The 18,139-nt window shown below is 35.9% G+C and overlaps 1 protein-coding gene across 3 annotated transcripts in view; it reads right to left on the bottom strand.

Moving 5' to 3' along the window:
• The window catches only part of LOC143863519 (chromatin structure-remodeling complex protein SYD-like), a 66,608-nt gene that overhangs the window by 19,118 nt on the left and 29,351 nt on the right, over positions 1-18,139 (bottom strand). For all 3 annotated transcript variants that reach the window (XM_077374201.1, XM_077374203.1, XM_077374202.1), the window contains exons 8-25: positions 17,164-18,050; positions 15,395-15,492; positions 14,859-15,044; positions 14,422-14,602; positions 13,886-14,080; positions 13,754-13,797; positions 13,388-13,444; positions 12,998-13,094; positions 12,654-12,826; positions 11,915-12,128; positions 11,428-11,553; positions 11,224-11,313; positions 10,691-10,807; positions 10,401-10,481; positions 10,181-10,288; positions 1,258-1,427; positions 690-768; positions 522-596 (exon numbers count right to left, since the gene is read on the bottom strand). In XM_077374201.1, coding sequence (XP_077230316.1) covers positions 522-596; positions 690-768; positions 1,258-1,427; positions 10,181-10,288; positions 10,401-10,481; positions 10,691-10,807; positions 11,224-11,313; positions 11,428-11,553; positions 11,915-12,128; positions 12,654-12,826; positions 12,998-13,094; positions 13,388-13,444; positions 13,754-13,797; positions 13,886-14,080; positions 14,422-14,602; positions 14,859-15,044; positions 15,395-15,492; positions 17,164-18,050 — 2,978 coding nt within the window. The remainder of the gene's footprint in view (positions 1-521; positions 597-689; positions 769-1,257; positions 1,428-10,180; positions 10,289-10,400; positions 10,482-10,690; positions 10,808-11,223; positions 11,314-11,427; positions 11,554-11,914; positions 12,129-12,653; positions 12,827-12,997; positions 13,095-13,387; positions 13,445-13,753; positions 13,798-13,885; positions 14,081-14,421; positions 14,603-14,858; positions 15,045-15,394; positions 15,493-17,163; positions 18,051-18,139) is intronic.

Below are 18,139 nucleotides of genomic sequence, written 5' to 3'. Positions count from 1 at the left end.
ATAAATTTCATAAAGAATTTTCAAAAATAAATTTCATAAAGAACTGACACTTGTGGCTATTTTGAGTGTACTATCTAATTGGATTTTGGGCGCAATTTTGTGTGTATGCAATGTAATCGAATTCTGGGTGCAGTTTGTGTGTAAAGTTGCGATATATATTTTTTAATTGCAAGCTCACAAAAATTGCTTCCAAGATCCACTTAGATTGCACACCTAAACTAGCCATTAATGTACTAAAATAAATAAGTAGGCCATGCATGGCTGTGGCAGTCAGAAATAGTGCACTGCTAAACAGAGAAAGGCCTTGAAAAAACACAGGGTGGTGTCTCTAACAAAGTACAAAAACACGAAAGTGAAGACATGAGACGAAGGAAAAATAATACTGTCAAACGTTAATACATAGCTGAAAGAATCTACACAAAGTGGATAAAATAACCATAGAGCATAATATCCTCAACTAAGGCAGCAAAATTATTTCAAGTGGGGTGGGGGGAGGGGGGAGGGGGTGCGGATAATATCACCGTTTCTAATCGCAGAACAAGTACATCCCTCTTTTGGCCGATCCTATGAGCTCTTGCTTGAGCTTGCAGATCAACCTGAATGATCATCATGTAAAGCCTTAGAATGGACATAAATGCATGCTAGTTAAAAATAAAATATTCAAAGGATCACAATCTTTTATATATTGCCTGGGGATTCCAATCAGTATCAAAAATGATGACTGTATCAGCAGCTTGGAGATTCACTCCAACACCTCCAGCCCGAATACTACGACAACATGCAGAAAAATTAGTTCTATATAAGGTAATTACTATAAATATTTCATATTTCTTCAATGCGTGCCCATCAGATCAATAATCTAGATGCCTAAATGCCTAAATTCATTTCGATGTGTAGAAGTAACCTATGTAACAAATATTGTTCTCGGGAATTTCTAGGCAAGGGAAAATCTCGGGATATATTAATTTTTATTTTATTTTTTTCGGTTTATATTGGGAAAAACGATAAAAATAAAATTATTTAAAAATATATAAAAATTTACAATTTAAGAAAAAATATAAAATAAAAATGTCAGGAAATTATCGTTTTATTGTCACGATATTTTAGGATAAAAATGAAAATATCGCTATATTTTTAAAATATTGGAATTATTTCAGGATTTTGTCGTTTATCAAAATGTCGCTATAAAAAAATGATATTTTGAAAATATCGGAGATATTTGTGACATAGGAAGTAGCACAAAACAAACAGATTCACCTCAGCAGAAAAATAAAAGCAGGAGAATCTGGGCGGTTGAATTCCTCAATAAGGGCCCCACGATCACCACCTTGAGTATGCCCATCCAAACGAAGGTACCTATAACGTTTCCAGGAGAGATATTCCTCCATAACATCAAGAAGTCTAGTCATTGTGGAGAAGAAAAGAACCTGTAGCATTATTAGTCACATAAAGCTCGTCAATTTTCAAATCATTGAGGATTGAAATTGCACAAATCAAGAAAGTTAAAACTGATCTAAATGGCCGTTCAGCTTTCAGATGGAACCATTACTAATTAACATGATACCCATTTTGCAATAGTTCGCGTGAAAATGTATCTCATATCATTGCATATTTGTCTGAAAAATAAAACTATATGCTGCAGTAGTGTAATGTGTAATGCATGAAAATATTTTTATATAAACAAAATATATGATGCCACAAAATAATAAATGAATCAAAAAATCCGGATACAGATAGCATCTATGATACAGATAAGGATAAGAATATGTACATAGACAGAGATACAAACATGGACACAGAAACAGTAACAAGAATGGAGATATGACTAAGCATTTTCCAAAACCTAGGATACAACACTAACAAAAAAAAATGCATGATAGTAAATTCAAAGAGTGGCATATGATTGAAACATGATAGCCACTTTGACCAAAAGAACTATCAGTAAAGTATACGGTACGAGAATTGGGCCTCAGAGGTATTCGGATAACCGACCTATTATTGGATAATTCATGGATAGAGCCAAAAGAGTGTGAACTGTACAAGTTACTAATGACATTGATTAAATGAGGGAAGGAGCTCCCGTGTATAGAGAGGACCCCACCATTTAAGAAGTAATCATAGAAAAGATGAAAGCCACTATTTATTTATTTCTCCATTTTTCTCTATTTATTACTACCTATTTATTATTTATTTTATATCTAATATCGGTACAATTTCTTATTCTGAGGTATCACAATGTTTGTCATTTGATATCTCAGAAAGTTAAACTTCCAGTACAGATTAGTAACTGATAAATCTTTCAAATAACCCTTTATAAGGGAAGTATCAAAATGTCCTAAAATGCCTCACCAATTGAGTCAAACCCATAGTCCTAGACTTTGGGTCTGGGTTTCAGCAACCAATGTTTAAAATATTGTACTCGAATAAGAACACACCTAAGGTAAACCCTTGTCAAGTTTGAAAAGTCAATGATTTTCACAGCAAGTTTGATATTGACTTGTTCAAGTCAAATGAAATTTTGAATTGACTGAGTAGGGCCAAAGTTGAGTCCACTGGGGCAAGTCAATGATTGACTAATGGAGTTTTAAACAGTGGCAAACCACTTCCAAGAGTCATAACCAAGGTTTTAAATTTCAGTTTCGGGGGTAATTTCGGTCCTCACCGAAACCGAAATTTCTGCCGAAATCCCAAAATTTCGGCCGAAATTAGGTAGAAGGGCTCGAAAATCGGTGCTTTGGGCCGAAAATTCGGTTAGGTAATTTCAGCTGAAATTCTGTAAAGAATTAAAGAATTAATATTTTATCCAAAATTTCGCCGAAATTACCGAAATTTCCGCTCAAAATTTCCTAATTTCGTCCGAAATTACCAAAGTTTAAAACCTTGGTCATAACTAGGGTTGCAACTCGGGTCAAGTGGGTCAAGTTTTCCAGAACCCTACGCTACCCATGAAACTACTTCGGGTCGGGTCGGGTCGGATTTATTTTCTAAAAACCCAAGATTCCTAAACCCGACCCTACCAAAGATAGTTTTTCGGGTCAGGTCGAGTCGGGTTTTTCTAGACTCAATACATGCACCACAGTATCTTAGAAATTTAGAAATGAAGAAAAAAAAAAGTATTCTTCACAGCCAAGAATCAATGTCCATGTAGTAGAATGTTAAGAAGAAATGACAACATACACCAAGCTACATCTTGCTACTGTAGATTGAACCAGAGTATGTTATACACCAAGGATTGATTTATGTCTAACCAGAGGCAATATCAAGCCTTTGTATTGTTAGAAAAGAACGCAATGAACCTTTTTCTTGTTGTACAAATACCATTAACTAAAGGCATTGAGTATCAAAGGGTGGGAGTAAGATTTATATAATTTCAGGCAGTGGGCATAGACGTCAAAAGAACTACATGGTATTATAGTCCACCCTTGATATTGACCATGGCGACAGTTCGGCCAGCACAGAGATCATCGGAGATGGTATTGGTTCGTAGGTGTGGACCCAAATTGTTCATGCCTTTATAGAGAAGAAAAATATAGAAGAAAAAGAACTGAGGAGAGAGAGAGAGAGAGACCGTGGGAGTCTTGGTTCGTACGTGTAGACCCCACTGTTAATCCCTTTATAAAGAAAAGAAAAATATAGAACAGAGGAGAAATTATATGATGAAAGGGCGTACAAACATGTAAAGGTATTTGGAGAGAGAGAGAGAGAGAGAGAGAGATTGGCTCGTGAACAGGGAAGTTTCTAATTTTCTATTTTATCGTTTCGTACTAACCCGGATAAAAATGTAGCACGGATTTTTCAATATAAAACGCGTACTAACGCGGATAAGAAGGAAGTGACACAGGGTTTCCTGGTTTTTATCATTAAACCCGAACCGAACCGAGAATATCTCGGGTTTTCAAAACTCAAACCTGACCCAGCCCGAGACCCACCTTCTCTAAACCCGGCCCTTGCGTTTCTCGGGTCGGGTTGACGCGGGTAGGGTAAAACACGGCCCAAGTTGCAACCCTAGTCATAACCTAAAGTGTAACTTTAAACTACGCACCCCAGTGAAAAAGAAAAGGCCGAAGAAAATGTTTGAGAAGTTACATTCTCATATAGAATTGTATCAAACATTAACGCCTCCCCTCAACCCATCTTCAGAGACGTAACTCATAAGAACTATTTTCTACAGATCCCATCCTCAGGAAATGCGGTGGCCCCCAAAATCAAGATATAATATATCACTTAAGCAGGTACAGCCCAAAACCTTTAAATTCCAGCAATATTATGAGTTACAAATCAAAATTCCAGAAATAAATGAATACTTAAATCTTGACACAAAACTAGAACCTCCATGCACATCTCTCTCAATATATTAGTATGAGGCACTCCTAACACCAATCTCCTATGAGTTAACTGAATTTGCAAAATTAAAAACCTAGACACGGATTAGTTTATAGATTAGTTAATGGGTTTTGTCAATATCTCAGTTGGAAGGTACTTAGTGTTGCAACCGTGAGGTTGTGGGTTAACGAAAACAAATGGAGAGGTGACAACTGATAAAAGGGAAATCAAAGATGTTCTGATCACGTATTTTAAAGTTGTCCTCAATAGTCCAAAAGATCCAAATGACTATCTTCCTCCCCAGATTCCTGACCCTAAGCGAAAGCTTACGGTAGAAGCCGCTGCCTATCTTACAAAGCCAGTCACAGGGGAGGAAATTGAAGAAGCTATTTGTCATGCAAATGGGAACAAAGCCCCGGGCCCAAACAGCTTCAATGGCAAATTTTACAAGCGGTTCTGGTACGTAACAGGAGACGATGTCACTGCTGCAATCCAAAACTTCTTTCTCCAAAGGAAAGATTCTCTCTTCCACGGACATCCGTCGGACTAGCCGTTGGGAACTGGCTGGGCCAGTCCCTTGGACGGACGGACGTCCATGTCCATGGACATCCATATCCGTGCAAGTATCTGTTCTTGTTTGCAATGTTAACTTCAAAAAATCATACCTCCCCCGTTTCTTATCAGATTTTGACTTTCTTGTGCATTCAAAAAACCTTAGTCTACTTTCTGTTAAAAATGATTTCAAAAGGATTTGAAGCTTCTCTAGTGCCATTAACTTACACTTACAAAGAGGGACTAGAAATACACTAAGACTTGACCTCTTGATCTTCAATTCTTCATGTCTTCTATCTTGAGCAAGGCAACTCCATGGATATTATTCTCTTCGTCTTGGAATCGTCAACTAAAGCACCATTTTCCAAGGCTACAAGCTTCATGCCTTCATGCTCTAATTCACTAACTTTGACCTCTACAGAAAATTCTTAGACAACATTGAAGGCATTAGTACCATTCAAAAAAAAAAAAACATTTAAGGCATTAGTAAAAGACACTAATATCAGATGACATATTGTGTTTGTTGTCACCAAAACAAGATTTGAGAGAATGACCAAGGTTCAACCCTTGGGCTAACACTATCAAACCGACTCTCCCCAAACTCCCCAAACTCCCCAAACTGTGCCACGACCTACATGCTCTCCATCAAATTCCCCATCTCCCCATTATTGTACATCATTGACTAGTGCTTGGGAGCAACCAAAGCCCTGACAATGACCAATCCGTGCAAAAGATCTTGCATTCATTGTTCGTGGTGCCTGCCCTTTATCACGTGCAAAGTACAAACCACATGATATTCTCGAATTCTTTCAACATGGCGAACTTAGCGGAGCCATTAGCACTGCCAATCTCTTCACCAGGACAAATGAGAAGTGGATTGTGCAAAGAGTGCTGAAAATGGAGGAATTGTGAATACAGGTGACTTAAGGGTATTGGATTCCAATGCATTTTTCTTCTTAGGAGCCGCAAGCGAAGATCCTGACACCGGAATCTTTAAGGAGAAGGGGATGGGCCAATTTGGTGGACTCGGAGGAGATGCTGTCAAGGTAGAACTTTTACATTCATTATTAGCAGGCGAGGAAGCCATACGGAGTATTGCAGCGGGAAAGCCCATGTCGAGGTTGATTAGGATAGCTGCACGGCGAAAAAAGACTGATAGCGATCCAGAAAAAGGATATTGATGGGCATCAAAAATTTTCAACGACCTTCATGTCAAAGGGACATGATTGAAATAGGCTAATAAAAGGAAGGGAGCAAGTGTAATTTAATTTACAACAAGGACAGCAATAAAGTTAAGAGGCTTAAGAAGGAGTATCATGTAAAAAACTCTATTTCAATTATGTTTACTGGTTGGGGAGTATATGTGAAAATAGTAATCACACACAAAATAATAGGCTTAAGAAGGTGTATCATGTAAAAACCCCTATTTCAATTATGCTTAGTGGTTGGGGAGTATATGTGTACACAAGGCATTGAGAAAGCACTGGGCCTTGAAGAATGGCTCAAGGTATAGCCTTAAAATCTCTAATTGTAACACCCGAAAACTTTATTTTATGTTTATAAAAACCTTGTTATTAATACCACAAAAGTTATAAAAAAATTTATACCTAATCTAACCCTAATTGTTTTATTTCTTAAAAAGAGACTTAAGGGGTATTTTGGGGTTAGTTAAAATTAGCGAGAATGTACCTTTTGTTAGAAACCTCCAATATTTTATTCGCATCCCCCAACTCCCAATAAAATTGGGCGTATTCCCAATCCTCCCAAAAAATAGCCACGCACTCCAATTTTGGAGTGGGTACGGCAAGTTTTTCTTTCCCCCCATTCTCGCCCAATAAGTTGGCCCAACTTGAAGATACTAATTAAGATAACTAGAAAGAAAAGAAATAAGGCAACCCAACAGATTTGGGTAAAGTTATATTAAATAGGTTGCATCTCTAAAAATTAGTAAGTTATAATTTAAGTAAGTTAATTTCTCTAGTGGAGGGATTATAGGAGAAAAATAAGGGAGTTACACAAAACAAAAAGTTTGGGAAATTCTAATCGTGTGCAACTCCCAAAAAGGGAGGTGTGCGCACGAATTTCCCCTCTTTTTCCTCCTTGGGAGCTAACTAGTGGGCCCCATTAGATTAAGTAAAATCCTATTATTCAGTTGTACAACAATAAAGGAAAGAGGTGAGGTTGCTTAGAGGCTAAGTAATAGTAGAGATTAGAATGAGAGAGAGATTTTAGGGGTGTTAATTTTACAAGATTGGGAAACCAATCAAAAGACAAAAAAGTATATATAGTTGGGACTCTCTCTCCCACGTCCAAAATTTTGGACGCCCAAGAGAGAGAGAACTGAGAGAGAAAAAAATAAGAAGAAAAGAGAGGAAAAGAAAAAGCTTGTTCGAGGCATACACAATCGTCTTTCATCTTCGGAAATCGTACACTCTTCAGGTTAGTAGTTATTATGTCTAAAAATCTTAAAGTCTTCTGATTTTCAGTTTTTCCGACGTAATAAATAAATAAAATGATCTTTCTGGTATGCAGATCCGTATAAATGGTGAACTAATATAATTTTTCTGTATATGTACGTATTTCCATCGGATTGTAAAATTTAATAAATAAAGTGATATTTTTACATAGGAATAAAGTCTAACAAATCCAAGTAAATAGATAAATAAAATTGATTCTGTCGGATTTATACGCATAAAATAAATGAGTAGATAGTAGCGTATGTATTCTGATTTCATCATATGTATGTGTATATATGTGTATACATATACAAAAAAAATTGTGTTTCTGATGTATACACTATTCCATTAGGCCTGGTTACATAAATTAAATAAAAATGATTCTTTTTTATTATCAGTCAATGAACAATTTTAAGTAGAGTGATTTTATTACATGAGTTTTATTCAAACAGTTCAATGTCATATGTCAAATAAAATGACTTTTTATTTCCAAACAATATCTGTATATAGGATAACTGCTAGAATTCTTTATATATAGACCTTGATTTCCAACAGATATATGTACCTAAAGTACATAAGAACAACTTTTCACATGTATATTGTTTTTGTTCAAATGGTTTTAATGGTGTGTACAGTAGATAAAACGATCTTTATTATATGAGCCTCTTCTCAACAGTACTATGAACATAAATTAAATAAGTGCTTCCTTATTATACATATAAAATGTATATATGTGTTGTATTTTAGCAATCCCGTATATTTACATATATATATATATATATATATATATATAAATTTGATAAAATGATTTTTATTGCGTACGCCTCAATGGATTACCAACAGTTGTATGTAAGATAAATTGAATGGTTTTCTTTCAAATTTCTCATAAATGATTTCGTACATATTATATCTCAAATGATTTTTCGTACAATCTACCTATTAGTATATGCACCTAAGTTTTCAATTAATGACTGGGTCTAATCCACCTCAAATAAAATTGTAAGTTTATGAGAAACTTAGCAATTGTGCGTACGGCCTCGTTTACAGGTTGATCAACCCTCATTCTGCGTAGAGATTCTTTAAATTTCTTCACATCTTCAGTTGGAAAAGGCAGATGATAGCTAAACTTTGTTTGTATGGAATTTCAATTCTTGCAATAGGGATGGTGAGGTATTCTAGTTTTATTTTCTTACTAAGTTGTATTTTTGTTTATTGATTGTAGTTTTATACATCATATGTTTTGGAACGTAACTTGAATATAAATTGATAAGTACCAAATTGGTTGCTATTTCAATAACACGAAAAGGTTTGAAAAGAAAATAGGGATATAGAAAACTATTCAAAGAGGAAATAGGGAAGGGTGATGGGAGACCATTGAGTCATCCACGAAATTAAGGAAAGGGATAATTAAAATGTATACAACTTGGGAGAACCGCGCAACCCCTCATTGATGACGGAATCCTATGGAGACTACGAGTCCCTAGGCGGTATGATCTATCGTAATAAGACCACGCGGAACCGACCGTGTCAGCAAAGGCAACAAGCTAGTTGGGAGCCGGAGTGCTTTAGGTTAATAATTCGTAATGATTAAGTTGAACTGAATAACACTCACTCATATTGTCTTTTGCTTTTTATACCAGCTGTATCTATGTCATGTTTTCTCTAAATTAATTTCTCTTATTTGTTTTGTAGAACTTTTTATAAATCGTTGTTATGGAAAAATTGCAATTGTTCAACTTATTCTATTTTCCAGTTTGCTAAATATTGATCTTGAACTGTTGTTCGATTTGAAATTTTATACTTGCCTCGTTTTCTATCGACCTCCTGTTGACCCACATTTTTTCCCAGGATTAGAAGACCTAAGCGTAGAAGCGTTTGCGAAGGAGGATGTCTAGAGGCGTAGGAGAAATAAAGGAGCGAATAAATAAAGGAGACGATACTTGTCGTCGATTCTTTTGGTTATTTTAAGTTTCTTGAGTTGGATTTGATTAATTTATTTGGGTCTTTTAATAGATAGGTTACTTTGGGATTTTTAGTTAAATTAATTGTAGTGGAACAATTTATGCTATTGGAATAAGAATTTATGGGTTATTTAATATTCAAGTAATGGTTTCAAAAAAAAAATTCTTGTGGTTTTAACAGGTTCTTGCTCGTAGCAACCCAGTTACGGAAATTGGGTCGTTACACTAATGCCTTCCAAAAAAATAAATTTAACTCAGTTAAAAAAAGATGTGTAAATTGAAGAAAATGCTCTGCAGCAACTTCAGAGGATACAATAACCAATCATTTTTGTGAAACTACCAGTTACTCCAAAAGCTTAAGCTGATGGAGATGGTGTTATTTAATCTTTTATACTTTAACACTCCCCCTCACGTGTGGCCCCTCTTTCTAGGGTTGGCCTACACGTGGCACATGTGGCCCCTTTTTAGGGTTTGGCCATTGCATGTGGATTTTTGCTATCCAAGAGGTTTGAACTGGGGACCTTTGGCTTTGATACCATGTGAAACTACCAGTTACTCCAAAAGCTTAAGCTGATGGAGATGGTGTTATTTAATCTTTTATACTCTAACAATTTTAAACATCAAGGAAAACTATTATTGAGGAATTCGTAGGGAATTTTTATAGCATAACTCATAAGGATGAGACAAGAGTACACGCAAAATAGATCCAACTCATTTACAGCACTTCCATGGATATAATTTATAGAAACAAGTATCAAATAAAGTCACTGAAAGCATGAATACATGTGAAAAAAACATTTCTTCACAAAAATCAGTGCTTGAAGGATCAGCTTATATAAAGTCTGGCAAAGTGAGAACTGAATAACATATCTAAGGATTTTTGCATACCCGATGATTTGTTGCTTTTAATTTTGGCAACAAACGATCTAACATCTCTAGCTTCCCACAAAGTCTCACAATTGGTGGCAAATAATGTTTAGGTATCAAACTATCAACCTACAAAAAGGGAAGAAGTCAGCATTGTAATGGAAGTAAAGGAATAACCAGGTAAACAGAAGAGTGAAACCTTCAAAACAGAAAATTTACTGAAAGACACAATTCCACATACCTCATCAGTGTGTAGATGACTAATATATGGATGATTGCATATATTGCGTAATTCCATCACAGAGTTGTGCACAGAGCGGCCCTGATCAAAGAATAATGAGGTTTAGGTTAGGCAAGTCAGACTTAAATAAACGATGAGAACACTCCCAAATTAAAATAGTGATCAAATGTTACTTACAACAAGTCAAAGGGAAAACATAGCAGAATGTAAAGGATACCTTTGAATTTCCAATGGAACCAAGATTATCCTCAACAAGTCAAAGGGAAAACATAGCAGAATGTAAAGGATACCTTTGAATTTCCAATGGAACCAAGATTATCGTCAACTCGCTTCATTAAAAGCTTTTGATAAGCAGAAGCCTCACATCTTATAAGTCTCTCAATCTTCTCAGGTAATTCATTTTCAACCTACAAAAGAAAAGTAATGTTAGGATTGAATAGCATTAGAATTTTTTATTTTTTTTAAATAACAATCTCAGCAGGTTTAGAACACCAAGTTGACTGTAAGCTATGATCATTGTTTAAAAAACATGCTAATAACCTTCGGAACTGAACCAAGTTGACTTAGTTTCTTCGTGATCCAAGTACCGAATCCAAATTCAAATTTTATAGAATCATCTAAAGCATTGTCTATTATGATATTATTAAAGAAACAGTTACCACGAACAATATGTTCCATAGTGTAAATGCATCTCAAAAAAACCTATCATCTTGTGTTTAAGCCTCTGAAGTACAAAAGGTCGAAGGACTTGGTGAAGACGGTTTATAATCAAAAGAGTTTATGTTCCATAGCGTAAATCCATCTCAAAACTAAAAACTATCACCTTGTGTTTAAGCCTCCGAAGTACAAAAGGTCGAAGGACTTGGTGAAGACGGTTTATAATCAAAAGATTCTCCTCCTCAGATAGTAAAGCCTATTCAATCAAAACCATCAACAAGAATATAAGAATTTAACAAACTGATTTACCTTTGGGTAAGAAAGACAAAACAGAATATTTATATGGCAAGCATAGAAGTACAAAGCTTACTTCATCAGGTGAACTATCACCGCCACTCTCAAATGGCTTGTTGAACCACTGGGAGAAATCCTCTGATGAGTTGAAAATGTTTGGCAACAAGAAATTAAGAAGTGCCCACAACTCCTCAAGATTGTTCTATATAAATCAACAGAGGGTTGCATTCACGATTAGGAGACTGGAACCCAAACCCAGACTCCAAATAGAAAATTCATGGAAAACTGACGTGAAAATAGACAATAGACATTGCAAGAAATAAAACAAAATTAAATGCAATTAACTATAGCGGTGGAAATAGAACAGAGAAAAAATTGCAGAAGAAATGAAGAAAATAGGAACTGACACATAGGATAATGGACACGAGATGGAGGTAAATGGCAATGAAAACTATGCAAACTAAGCCTTATCACAGGCCAAACAGAAAAGGAAAAATACAAGTAAACACTAAACAACATGGAACTCAAAAAGGAGAAGCAGAAAATAGAGGATTTTCGTTGACCTGTAAAGGTGTTCCAGTCAACAGCAAGCGATGAGAACTCTGATAATGCTTCAAATCTGCATTTAACTTGCACGATGCATTTTTTATGCGATGGCCTTCGTCAATTATAATGTAATGCCAATGAATTTTGCTTAATTTTGGTCTATCGTGCTTGTTCATCAAGTATTCATATGTTGTCAGAAGGACATTGAATTTCTGCTGAACTATCCTTTCTCTGCAATAATAAGAGTTTAAGTCAACCTTGACATTGGTAGTGACACATAAGGGTGCAACTTGGGTTGGGTTCAACCCGAACCCGACAAGTTCAATCCGATTTTGGCTCGGGTTGGGTTGGGGTTGGGAAAAGCCAACCCGATTTAATTCAGATTGGGTTAGGGTTGAGGCCTTGGCAACCCGACCCGATCCGAACCCAACCTTTGTCCTCTAATTTATCTTGATTTTCTTTGGGTTATTGTATTTTTCTGTTTGGCCCAAGGTGAACCCAAACCAACCCGACCCGATTTTGGGTTAGATAGGTTGGGTTAGAGTTGAGAGATTTAGAGGCAGGTTGGGTTAGGGTTGACCATCCTCAACCCGAGGCTCGGGTTGGGTTGGGTTGGGTTGGGTTACGGTTGGGTTACGGTTGAGGGAATGCTATCTTGGGTTGGGTTAGGGTTGGCCTCAAACCGATCCAACACGACCTGAGTTGCACCCCTAGCGAAACAATAAAAGGCAAAGAATTTCACAATGATGTCATTACTTGAATAGTCTGCGCCTCTCTTCAGGGGGGCCGGCATATGCAATTTTGTTAATGCCCGGGGCCCAGAAGCTAATTTCAGAAATCCACCCAGGTAGAACAGAGGATGGAACTACTACCAGAAATGGTCCTTTGTCGTTTTTTGTTTCCATTAAGTAACAAATAAGAGAAATAACCTGCCAAAACACAGCTTATCAGATGCCTCTTTATATATATATATATATATATATATATATATATATATATATATATATATATATATATATATATATCTCCCATAGCTGTGAAAAACAATAGAAAAACCCTAATTAACTGATGAAATCTCATATCATCTCATTCAACCATACCTGCACAGTTTTACCTAGCCCCATTTCGTCGGCAAGAATCCCATTCAAGTGATTATTGTATAATGATACCAACCACCGCAGACCATTCAATTGGTACCTATAAATAAAAAATAGAGACCATAAAAATACGAAGGTAGATATATAGTGAAAGGCTATATGGTACAAAGAAATTTAAGAAATGATCTTTTTTATGACAATTTTTAAGAAATCATAAGAGAAGCCAATCATGTGGCAGAAAGTTTGGATAAGGACGGCCTAAATAGATCTGCTTGTCCTGGGAGAATCTCCGCCCCTCATAGTTGTCCTGTTTTCCCTCTTTTTAATGAATTTCATCATTTTTGAAAAATTAGAAGTCCAGGTGAGAAAATAAATTATTAGAATTAGACTTACTCCCTTAACTTTCCACCCAGAAGAGAAGTTGGCTGCTCATTTATGCTCTCTTTTATACTGCAGAAAACAGCATTCGCTGTATCAAATCTCCAGCAGTAACAATAAAGTCATTAAATGGAGCGAAAATGGAAAAAGTAAATGAAAGCAAATTCAATAAGAATATGCCCGCAGACTTCTCTCAGGGACAAAGACAAAAAAAAGAAAAAGGAAAAGGAAATAGAACTGAAGGCCTAAACAATAATCAATTATTTATACATCATAATATAAATGCTGCCCATTAGTGGTCGTGGGCCACAGTTCAACACATCAAATCCAGCCTTCCCGGAATGAAGATTACATGATAATACAAAGATATGATATCCATACCTGTGAGCCATTAGATAATACTTTTCATTGCTTTCAAGGTAATGCTACAAAATGAAAAACAAAAAATATATATATAAAAAACAGAGACAGGCAATAATAACTTACAGAAAGTTTTCAAAATGTAATGCTTGCCTGTGCATTGTCACTTTCATCTTCATTATCAATAGTAAAGTCATTTTTCTCAACAGCATTTACATCCCGATTATCATCCACTTCCATCTCAAAGCTTCCTGCCAGGGACTTTGCGTCCTGCAGTTTTGAGCTCAACTTTTGAAGATATTTTTCCGTCTCCTTGAGGAGCTGCTTAACACGATCTGATTTTGCATCCTATATGTTAATGAATTACGCATCAGCATATAAATCAAGAAGCATGGTTTTAAATTTCGGCCGAAATACTGAAATTTAGACCAAATTTCGGATTTCGGTTGGGATGGACACCGAAACCACCTAAATCCAAAATTTGGGCTAGAATCCCAAATTTCGACCAAAATTTCGGCACAACAATGAAATTTCCTTTTTTAACCGAATTTCGGCTGAATTACGGTATTTCGGCCAAAATTTCGGTTTCGGCAATGTCCAAAACTGAAACCGAAACTGAAATTTTAAACCTTGTCAAGAAGTAGTGTACTCATCCAAATGACCATAAAAAAAGGAAATTTTGGTAAGACCTGAACCATCCGTAGGTATCCTTCCACATCATTATTCTTTAATAGGTTGATCTTCTCACGTTGGATCCTGTCAATCTTCTCCCTATGTATCCTCTCTTTCCTTTTATGGAATTCCTTTATATATTTATTGAAACCTTTCCAGCGTTCTCTCTTAACCTTAAACCAATCATCCAGTCTCTCCCTAGAAGGTCAACACACAAGCCAGTCATGGAACTGTGTAATCAAGTGTCCCCAACATGCTAAAACAAAGAAGTTAGCTCAAACCCAATTCCAAATGTTATGTACAACATGATGCACAAATTTGACAAGGAGCTTAAGCGGTTATCAAACACCTTATCATGATGGTGAAAATCCATAAAGAACTGAAGAAAATAAATATTTTAAACAATGTACCAGCGAACAGAATGGAATTAATAAATAGTCAATGTAATACATACTTGTGAGCTTCTATTTCACTGAAAAACTCTTTCTGCCTCTCCCGTATTCGCTTTTGTCGCTCCTCCTTCATTTTTTGTTCATATTTTTCTAGCTGTTTCATCCGCCTTCCATGTCTATATTTCTTGATTGATTTCAAGCGCTCCATATCAGATGTGATAGGTTTGAAGAAATCATGCAGAAAATCACTGTTTGAACAAACATAATCAGTGTCAGGAAAGGGGGAAAAAAAAGCAAAATGAAATTGCATGAGACAACAGTTATATAAGATAGGCCACTACTTACCTTGATAACTAACAAGAAGAAACATATATAAGACACCATATTGATACTAAAAAAGGCTACTGATGTTGGCACTACCATGTTTTGATAATTGCAGTAACATTGTCTCTTTTTTTAAAATTGCCTTTCTAGAGCTTTTGGGGAATTGTTGTAACCTTTGACAGCTCATTAAATAGTAAAAGACAAGGCGAGTTAGTGCAATTATTAAGACATGGTAGTGCCAAAATCAGAAGCCTAAAATATGAGCAGTAAATACCTCCGCAAACGGCGTTGAACCTTTAGCAACTGAAGCTTTCTCAACTCAATGACACTTTTTGTCTTGGCTGAAATATCTTCGGATGAACTCACATTTTCCTGTAAAATGGATCAACTTTAAAAAAATCCGAAGTGTGACGACAAATACATCAATTAAAATATAACAGCAAAGACTAGGAACAAAGTATGGGACGTTCTCCCATGCATAAAGCAATACAATTTCAAGACAAATTAGGAAAAGAATTAACATTAAAGATCATCAAGCAGACATTTCTTCGTGAGAAACTAGATCACCAAGATGGTATACAGTATAAATTTTTATTTTCAAATAACATCCAATAAAAATAAAAGTAAATAACTATATTTATTAGTACAAAAAGAAAAATTACTTTCTTTAATATGTTTTCAGGTGGTCTATTGAGAACAGATTTTAAGATCAAGACCTAGTGACTTTGGCATACTAAAATGGACATGCTACTTGTATAAGGATTAAAAAATATTTAAATAAAGTGGCAACCTAATGATAGCATTGTAGCATACCATCCAGTTGATTAATGTTCATTTGATTAATTTTCCTAATAATGAGACAAGTATCAAACAGACTTCATGAAAACAAAATAAAAAAAAAGGATAAAATCCTAGAACAGGCTTATTTCATAGGAACGACAAAAATATCCATCTCCTAAAAATAACCAAAGTACCCTTATCTCATAGGAAATGACCTAGCTGCCCTTATCTCATTAAAAATGAGAAAAATACCCCTGACTCATTAAAATGACTAAAATACCCTTATCTCATAGAAAATGATCAAAATACTCATCTCATTAACCAAAACACCCCTACTTCATATAGCATTACCAAACTAGCATTACCTTATAGAAAATTACCAAAATACAATCATCTTTCCCTCACCCATACCTCATAGGTTGGCATATTTTGGTCATTTTCTATGAGATAGGTAGGCGTACTTTGGTATTTTATATGAAATAGGGAATAGTTGTACTTTGGTCATTTTCAATGAGATAGGTAGGGGTACTTTGGCATTTTATATGAAATAGGGAATAGTAGTACATTGGTCATTTTCTATGAGATAGGGGTACTTTCGTAATTTTATGAGATAGGGATTAGGGGTATGTTGGTCATTTTCCATGGGGGTACGGTTGCTCCGGTTGCAGTGAACGAGGTGGATCCAATTGGGCACCCTTGCCATTGGGCTCTTGCAAGGGCACCCTTCAGTTTATCATTTGTCTAGATAATTATTCCTTAACACTACAGAATGGAAAGAACATCGGACAAAAATAATTCTAGGATAGAAAAGAAAGTCGACAAACAAAAAAGATGAAACTAATTTAGGACAAGCTATCCATGACAACAGACGATTTGGGACAAGGTATCATTTAGATTATCCTAAAATCAAACCCCTTTAGCTTTATAAGATGTCTCGGATAAATTTATCCATTACAATACAATATGTGGCCCCCAGCCTGTGAAGACCTTTGAAATTTGATCAATTTTACCATATGTTTATAATTATCAATCAAATACACTAAATAATCGTGCGGGCATTTCTGAGTTCAACTGAATATAGTAAATAGCATATCCCAGGTTAATGGCAGAACGAAATCTTCTAGCTAACAAGAAACTTTCCAAGGAATCAACTTCCCAGATGGAGCATACAATGAATATCTGCAAAGTGAACAACAAGAACAAGAAATACCATGCACGAAAGAATTTCATTGTCAAGCAATGTCTAAAATGTTTAAAGCACACCTTTAACTTGTCGAAACACACTGTAATTCTTTCCTCTGTCTTCCTCTGTTTTAATGCCCAACTTTCCTCTTCACAAATTTTCCTTTTTTGCTGGTCCATAACCCACTTCTCTGAAGTACTGTACCTTGGCAAAGAATGTGGTAAGTCATTGGAAAGTGATTTGTTTTCTTCTGTTTCAGCAGATTCGTCGGACACTGCAATCCGATTCCCATATTTCACTGCAATCGGATTCCTCTGATCATCTAGGCCACTATTTGCACCAGCATAATAAGGATCAGCCAAGCTATTAGAGACCATTGATTCTGAAGTAGCCAGATGGCTCTCTGCCAGGCCCACATGTTTGGAGAACATATTGACATCCCTTGGAGGCTTCACCATGTGTTTGAAGTTAGCAAGTTCTATATCCTTCATTACAATGGGTGCAATCTGCTCCTTCGCCAAAACAGCAGACGGGTACTTATCTGTCGGAGCATTTCTTTGAACACTGAAAGTTTCTTCTTTATGGAATTTGCTTGCTCTATCATTGTCTTTGAGAACTTGAGACTGGTGTAAATCGTTATCTATCTCTTCCGGTACAGGTAGTGTTTCCTTAAAAACATCAATTTGAATTCCATTTCCTGTCAAACTGGATATCTCAGCCTCTAGGAGCTTGCTAATTCCTGGAACAGTGGGATGGGTTTTATTTTTTATCTTCTCTGTGATATTTGTGCCTTTTGATGAGACATCCATATCCATTAAACTTCCAGTTGATGAAGAACCCGGCAGGTTTCGGGTGAGTAAAATCTCCTTTTCAGTTTCCCTCATATCATTTAGCCCTCCAAGACTGTTACCAGGCTCCTTTAGGGTTAGCTCTCTTCTATTATCATTCAGACCTTTGCGACTTCCATCTGCATTATCACCCAAACAGGTCATTCAAATTAAGCCTTGCACTTAAGCCCGTGGACCAATCAATAGGTAAGAAAATAGCATCAGCACT

This window comes from Tasmannia lanceolata, unplaced genomic scaffold (assembly GCF_043159265.1).
Source record: "Tasmannia lanceolata isolate RefF3 unplaced genomic scaffold, GAP_Taslan_0.1 ptg000044l, whole genome shotgun sequence".
NCBI classification, from domain to species: domain Eukaryota; kingdom Viridiplantae; phylum Streptophyta; class Magnoliopsida; order Canellales; family Winteraceae; genus Tasmannia; species Tasmannia lanceolata.
This window is presented reverse-complemented; position numbering and strand designations above follow the sequence as displayed.